Source organism: Amphimedon queenslandica, unplaced genomic scaffold, assembly GCF_000090795.2.
Source record: "Amphimedon queenslandica unplaced genomic scaffold, v1.1 AMPQUscaffold_12951, whole genome shotgun sequence".
NCBI classification, from domain to species: Eukaryota; Metazoa; Porifera; class Demospongiae; order Haplosclerida; family Niphatidae; genus Amphimedon; species Amphimedon queenslandica.
In genome coordinates this window covers 42,422-50,216 of record NW_003546813.1, presented here as the reverse complement: position 1 = coordinate 50,216, position 7,795 = coordinate 42,422, and the positions used below count along the sequence as shown (strand labels likewise).

The 7,795-nt window shown below is 33.0% G+C and overlaps 2 protein-coding genes across 4 annotated transcripts in view; both read right to left on the bottom strand.

Annotated features, from left to right (window-relative positions):
* Nucleotides 1–1,775: 1,775 nt before the first annotated feature.
* On the bottom strand, nt 1,776–4,205 carry LOC100637852 (lethal(2)neighbour of Tid protein-like; the record flags this gene model as incomplete). The annotated part of the gene is made up of 9 exons (XM_003389798.3): nt 4,013–4,205; nt 3,861–3,960; nt 3,648–3,795; nt 3,408–3,577; nt 3,175–3,295; nt 2,442–2,647; nt 2,326–2,387; nt 1,931–2,066; nt 1,776–1,881 (listed from the first exon to the last, which is right to left on the bottom strand). Coding segments are annotated over exons 1-9 (1,185 nt in total), but the record flags the coding sequence as incomplete, so codon positions are not given.
* A 23-nt stretch (nt 4,206–4,228) lies between these two features.
* LOC100637729 (kinesin-like protein KIF15) overlaps nt 4,229–7,795 on the bottom strand; it is an 8,581-nt gene continuing 5,014 nt past the window's right edge. Inside the window, exons 24-37 of one of the 3 annotated variants that reach the window (XM_020002261.1) lie at nt 7,598–7,675; nt 7,418–7,534; nt 7,218–7,370; nt 6,440–6,661; nt 6,299–6,382; nt 6,115–6,240; nt 5,875–5,946; nt 5,661–5,819; nt 5,485–5,594; nt 5,304–5,429; nt 5,200–5,250; nt 4,999–5,092; nt 4,756–4,866; nt 4,229–4,484 (exon numbers count right to left, since the gene is read on the bottom strand). In XM_020002261.1, coding sequence (XP_019857820.1) covers nt 4,335–4,484; nt 4,756–4,866; nt 4,999–5,092; nt 5,200–5,250; nt 5,304–5,429; nt 5,485–5,594; nt 5,661–5,819; nt 5,875–5,946; nt 6,115–6,240; nt 6,299–6,382; nt 6,440–6,661; nt 7,218–7,370; nt 7,418–7,534; nt 7,598–7,675 — 1,653 coding nt within the window. In that variant the 3' untranslated portion in view covers nt 4,229–4,334. Of the gene's footprint in view, nt 4,485–4,755; nt 4,867–4,998; nt 5,093–5,199; nt 5,251–5,290; nt 5,430–5,484; nt 5,595–5,660; nt 5,820–5,874; nt 5,947–6,114; nt 6,241–6,298; nt 6,383–6,439; nt 6,662–7,217; nt 7,371–7,417; nt 7,535–7,597; nt 7,676–7,795 lie in introns of those variants that run through there. The other 2 variants (XR_002186810.1, XR_002186811.1) reach the window with 2 other exon arrangements.

The following is a 7,795-nucleotide window of genomic DNA, read 5'->3' as shown; positions in this document are numbered from 1 at the left end:
ATTGTTTAGATTTGAGACTTGTCATCTCTCCTACTTCTATCAGAATCCTGAGATTAGAATAGGCCCCCTCATAGATAATCACATCAGTTCTGATGATTTTGACAATGTTCCCATTCTTCTTCTTCAACTCCTGTATGAATCACAGAACACAACATTATGTCAAGTATTAGCACAATCCATCAACAACCACTCACTGTGTCTGAATAGAGTATCATTATCATTGTTTGACTGGTTGTGTCTCAGTTATTGTATAAACAATTCCAACACAACATTGCACCTGGAGGATGTACATAATTACATATCACATGAACACACCATATTACTACAAACCCAATGTAAGGGATTGGAGATAAAATTGTATGAACCCACTGATGAATTAATACACAAATTATTACAATCATCACTTCTATGCAATATTCAGAAGTGCTACTGTGTATTATTATTTGGTCAATATGTTCCCTGTCTTGTATTGTTACAGTTCCTCAATCTTCCTCAAATAAAGATACTGCACTTAATAATGGTATATCCTACTATACCAATAGTTGACAATACATGCTACACAGACAAGTGCACTGAACTTGAGAAATGTATAGAAATGAATTCAACACTACAAGAAATGAAGATGGAGTATTATACTGGAGAGAATGAAATAACAAGTACCATTATCAGTGTCATTAGAGGAGTAACAAGAAATAAAACAATAACATCATTAACAATACATGTTGGTTATATGCGTAATGATCCTTCTTCTATACCTGATGGAGTAATAGAGCAGTTACTAAAGGACAACAACACATTACAAGCTCTTTCACTGAGCATACCTGATAAAATCCTACCATCATCACTGGACATAGTAGAGGTGAACACACCACTGACTGCTCTAGAGATAGGAGGAAGATGGTGGAGTAGTAAACTGATGACATCATCACTCCTTCCACATATCAAAGGATTACACTGTCTGATACTACCTGATCCATACCCACCACATCTTCTATTTCCCTCTCATCCCAGTCTACATACACTTACTTTACCACTAGACACAGCTGAGAGTGCTATTGAACTATTTACTATTCTACAAACCAATGCTACACTTAAAGCTCTGAATGTGGAGATATGGTTATGGGAATTTAATACTGGTACTAATCTACAAGACATGCTAACACAAAATCAAACATTAAAATACTTTGAGATTGATACTGAGTATAGCTTCATTCTCATTCCCAGTTCATTCCTTTCCTTCCTAACAACTGGTCTCAGACACAACACCAGTCTACAGCAGTTGAGTGTATCCATTCCACTGAATGAAGAGATAACAACTTTTATTAATGTCATCTCTCAAAAGAACAATCTCACAGAACTTAAAGTGAACTTCAAACCAGATCAGTCATACAGTAACTGTAGTAAGGAAGAGAAGAAACAAATAATGACACCATTGTTTTATGAACAGGTACTACCTGCTGTTACTAACATGTTACAGTCACATACAACCATCAGACTACTGAGGATAGAGTGTAGATATATTAATAAAAAGTCATCTCAACCTAACTGGATAAAACTAGTACAACATTTATATGAAACTATCTTCATCCATCCATCACTTGAATATATTGAGATTAAATACACTTGTCTCCTGGTGGATACTTTTGAAGATCAAAAGAAGACATTGATTGATAGACACAGAAAAGAACAACCACACAAACCACTACCAATAGTGATATAATACTATTACAATGTTAGTTTGTTAATACAATTATTTATTTTCTTTTATGAATAAATAAATTACTAATAATAATGATATGAATGATGTGTAGCAGTAATGATGAATACACAGTTGATGGGAACACATTCCAACAATACTCCATACCAACCAGCAGTAACATACTAAAAATAAAAGGAAATTAACCACACCCCCTAACATACACCCACTCACCTAATTAGGGTATTAATCCTGGCCCATACCATCAGTATTGGTAGTGTATAGTAATACCAAACATAAAACTGATAGTGGAGTGACCTGGAGACCATTAATCCAATGAAGTTACTCACATACATACAATAGACCAGTTCTATCAGTAGGAGAATAGATACAATAAGGACTAATATTGTATAATAATCTAATACAGGACTATCCATCATCAGTAATCATTAAACAATTGTCCATATACTGCTATTAGAGGACCTCCTATACTTTATACTCATAGTCACTTACTGTATGCATAGACCCCAGACTACTAATACAGACAGTCTAATACATGAACATTACTAATACTAGAGTACATGTACTCATCCAGTGTATAATGGACACTATTACTGATGAGCCCATACCTTCACTAGTAGCCATTGATCCATTACTGGACCATGAGAACAGGTCTCTGTACCTCATTGACCTGAACAAGAATATCATCAGTATATACATGTACTTGATAATTAATGGGACCTACTTCATCCATTTATAATTAATAAATAGTATAATTAATAATAAGTGTATTATTAATAATGAGGAGTGGAACCATCTTGATACAAACACTTCTTCAGGTACTAGCCTCCAGTTCACAGTCCATTTATAAAGGAACACTCTAGTGACATCAAATGACATCATCAAGTATGATACAGGATGAGATAAGAGAAATGGAGAACCAATAACAACCTAAAAATAACATAATTATGAATTAAAAGTTTCTCCAAAATTGGGCCAAAGTCCCTGTACTATAGTACAGTGTCTTGAGTCAAATTTCACCAAAAATGAAAAAGGACAGAATTCTTTATTTCTATCACTTTTCCTGATACATATGCATTTTCTTATGTTGTGTAGAAATTTTGAGCGGATTCCAATAAAGTTTGAATTTTTTATGATTTTTTAAAGTTGCTCCAAAATCAAACAAAAGTCCCTGTACTATATAGTACAGGGATTTTTGTCCAATTTTGCCAAAATTAATAAGTAAAAAATTCCTCAATTTGTTACATTCCCTGATGCATATACATGCACTTATGTTGTGTAGAAAGTTTGAGCTGATTCCGATGAACTTCGGATTTTTTTACAAATTTTTAAAGTTACTCAAAAATCGGACAACAGTCCCTGTACTATAGTACAGGGTCATGGGCCAAATTTTGCCAAAAATGAAAAGTAGAGAATTCTCCATTTTTTCTCCACATGTTCATGAATACAGTTATTACCTGTACTAGTCCACATAAAGTTATTTTCTTTATTGTTTCTTTAATTCCAAATCTCTTCATTAATATAAACCCTAATCCAGGACTATAGAGTAATATATTCATTTTAATAGAAACAGCAACACTACATCAATGAAGAGACACCAATAATAATAATAATAATAATAATAATAATAATAATAATAATAATAATAATAATAATAATAATAATAATAATAATACATTTAATATCTTACCTGTACATTATACATCCCATATTCCAATAATTATTAATTAGTAGGAGGATGGCCATGTGAAGGGTTGCTATGGCAACAGTATCGTTAAAAAGTCTCAATACAAAAATGGAGTGTACCCTGTAACCAGTGAGGGAGAGGAAGAGGAGGAGGACCGGAGGGAAGGACACCAACTAACGGAGGAATGAATACATGTAACCATGGCAATGACACAGTTACCATAGCAACCATGGTCAGACTTACGTTAGATAGTTTCTTGTATATCTGGAGTACCAGAGTCATATTGAGGAGGTAGAGGAGAGAGAATATAACTTGAGCTGATCTAATGTCAGATCCTCTTGAAGTAAGATAATACAATATTGAATATATGTACAGGAAACCTCCTGGATACCTATTGGTAATATAGTTATTAATACTACATGTACTAAATGTACGCCCACTCAGTTAATTACATACACAAGGGGTCCGGTGTCTCCTCTAAGTTTAGAATAGTCTCTGGTTCCATTCAGAAATCCTTCAACCTCAGACATGTAAGCCTTCCAATCAATTTCAGTATCTAATTAATAAATATAATAATTAATATAATAATTATTATTATCACTGCTTACAAGGTACTTTCCATACAATCACTGGCACTAGGATACTCTCCATTAGTAGTATCAGTATCATGATGTAGTTAATGTGTTTTGAAGTGAAGAGAGCTTCTTTCACAAGGTAAACGAGGGACTTCAAAGTAGCACCCATTTTTATTCTAGACAAAAGAACCGGCCCGGGCACTCCTGATCCTTCCCAGGATAGACACACCCACTTCAATGAATAATTAATAAGTTAAACAGCATTTATTATAAAGTAAAGGGTTGAAAAACAATAATAAACTAAATAAATATACTAATAATAATAATAATAATAATAATAATAATAATAATCATATTAAACTATTTTGCTAATGTTCTCCTTCCCCTTCAGTTTGCTCCTGGTCATTCTTTGTTGTGATGGTACCGGTTGTTCTTTACTCAGCAGTAGTGCTTGAGCCACAGCTGCTGAATTGGACTGGAACTTCTCCTCCAACACCCTGTGATCCTAAACAACAACAACAACATTATCATTAATATTATTATTATTATTATTATTATTATTATTATTATTATAAGACACAGAGGAGTAAACAATAACATAGAAAGAAAAAGGGAGAGGTCCTTAGAGAATTAGAAGAACTACAGAAAGCAGACAAGAAAATAAATGATTATTATTATTATTATTATTATTATTATTATTATTATTATTATTATTATTATTAATATTATTATTATTATTATTATTATTACTATTAATATTATTATTTGTTTGTTACTTCAAGTAGTTTGTGGTACTTCTCCTTGAGGTCAGCATGGAACTGTATCCTTTGTCTCAAGTTACGATGACCTGACAGTGAAGCATTCTCCTTCACTATCTCTTGATACTCCTAGTCAATATACAATAGATATATCATTCACTACCACACACCAATACTGAACACTCATTACTGATATGTATACTAACAACCATTAATCCTACAGTAACTGTTGTATCATGACGCTAAAGTTCCTCTACTAACTTGTTGTAGCTTTGACTTCTCTTCTTGTAATATTTCCAGTGATGATCGAAGCTCCTCTTTCTCTTTAAAAGTCAATTCTTCTTGTTCCTGTAACCTAAACACACAATCAATGATCAGTACCAATCAAAGTGATCAGTATGAATCAATGATCAGTACCAATCAGTGTCACTCATCACTCAGTAGTATATATAGAGTAAGTACCTGTTCAGCTGTTCTTCTGATAATGATAGTCTTCCTTTACAACTAGTCAATCTATTAATAATTATTAATTAATTAATACATTATTAATTACCCCATACACTCACTCCAGTGTAGTTTCTTCAAGTCTTATGCTGATGGTATCATTCTCCATTGTTAGTGCATTAATTCTTTCTTGTAATGTCTCATTGTCTTCTTTCAGTGACTCCAATCTCTTTAATAACTCTCCTTCACTATTAATAACCAGTAATTAATAACTAGTACTTAATAACTAGCTCCACCCACTACCTGTTAATGTGTTCAGTTTGGTATGTCTCCAGTTTATATTCCAGTGACAGCTGCTGAGTCTTCAATAACTCGTGATCTCTCTTTAACTCAGAATAATATGATAATTCAACCTATTGATGATAATAATAATAATAATAATAATAATAATAATAATAATAATAATAATAATTCCATACTTCTTGTTCTCTAATCTTTTCATTATTATTATCAATTATTTCTTGTAGCTCGTTAATTATCAAATTCAATTGATTCTTGTCTGATTCCAGCCCCATCAGTCGTTCAGTTTGAGTATCAAAAAATCCAAAAATATCGTCATCATCAGTGATGGACCTTACCTTATAAGGAAAGGGGAGGAGCATACATGTACATGTACATCATATCGGTACTAACTTGCTCCAGTAGCTGTTCCTTTTCAGTTTGATGATCCTTCAACTGCTGTATCTCAGTCTCCTTCACTAATAACTGTAACAGGAATACACAATACAGGTACATGTAATACTAATATTAGACATAGAAATATTTTAAAAGATGAATCTAACTAAAAATGGAAGATGTAAGAAGACCTAGACCCAATACACGAGAGACCAGCAGTCTCCTACACTCCCTCTATATCTACCAGTAACTAGTTACCTGTTCTTCCATTGCTGCTTTGGATTGTGTCTTCTCTTCACTCTCTTTCTCTGCTGTCTCCAGTTTAGTTTGTAACTCAGTTAATAATTTATTTAAATAATCAACTTCTTCAACAAGAATTTCACACTAAAAACAAACAAACAAACAAGTAAATAAATAAATAAATAAATAAATAAACAATTACCTGAATATCCTTAGCTTGTATTTCTTTATTATGTTTCTCTTTATTAGATGAAATGTCAATTAATAAACTATCAACTTTATTGACCTGTCGATAGTAACAGGAAGTGGGTGTGGCTTATACTGGTACATTATAAACACTCACCAGTTCTTCGTTGGTTGTCATAGCAACAGATAGGCTCCTCCCCTTTTCCTCAAGCTCCAGTCTCATATTATCAAGGAGTGCCCCGTTGGTATTATTAGAGTCCTTTAGTGAGGAGACTGACTGTGTTAATTCATTAATAATTGATAATTGATCTGAACACTGGGACTGTAATAATGAACTACTGGAACTTAATGACTGTAACTCATCAGACAAGAGATTAACCTAATGATGATAAATAAATAAATAACAACATGCACATGTATACATCAGGAAATATAACAAAAATGAATAATTTTCTCCTTTTCATTTTCGGTAAAATTTGGCAAAAATCCCTGTAATATAGTACGAGGACTTTTGTCCGATTTTGGAGCAACTTTTAAAATTTATAAAAAAAATCAATTTTGATCGGAATTAGCTTAAACTTTCTACACAACATAAGAACATGTATAGTATCAGGAAATGTAATAAAAATGGAGAATTCTCTACTTTTCATTTTTGGTGAAATTTAGCAAAAATCCCTGTACTATAGTACAGGGACTTTTGTCCGATTTTGGAGCAACTTTTAAAATTCATAAAAAATCCAATTTTGATCGGAATTAGCTCAAACTTTCTACCCAGCATAAGAACATGTAAGGAAATGTAATAAGAATGGGGAAATCTTTACTTTTCATTTTTGGTAAAATTTGGCCCGTGACCCTGTGGCCTGTACTATAGTACAGGGACTGCTGTCAGATTGTACTGTATATGTACATGTACAGGTACATAGTGTTATTATTACCTTGCTTTCATATTCTTCTTTCAATGAAGTCAGTTCTTTCATTAGTCCTGCCCTCTCATTCATCACTAGTGTCAGCTCATCCTCTGACCCCGCCCTCTCCCTCATCAACCTATCAGATTTATCCGTCTCCATAGCAACCACATCCTCCAATTCCTGAGAGATGACAACAGTACATAGCCAGTACATGTACATGTACATACCTGAAGGTTGGTCTGGAGTGACTTTATTGTCTGATTTAGTTCCAGTGTTTCTTTATCTTTTCCAGTCAACAGATCATCTTTATAGAGCAACTCATCTTTTAGTGTCTCCAGTTCATTCTATTAATAATGCATTAATTAATTAATGGAGGCCACACCCATCAATCATCATCATAGTCTCACTTCAATTGTTGTCAGTTGTTGTATGACAGTATCTGCTTCACTTGATTTAGTTATCAACTGATGCTCCAAATCACTTACCTGGAATATAATAAAAGAAAAAATACAAATTTATAAAATAATTATTAACATGTATTATCAAGAGTATATAATATTAAAGAGAGTATCGAACGGCCCTATACAAGCTGCTGCATGAGGGCG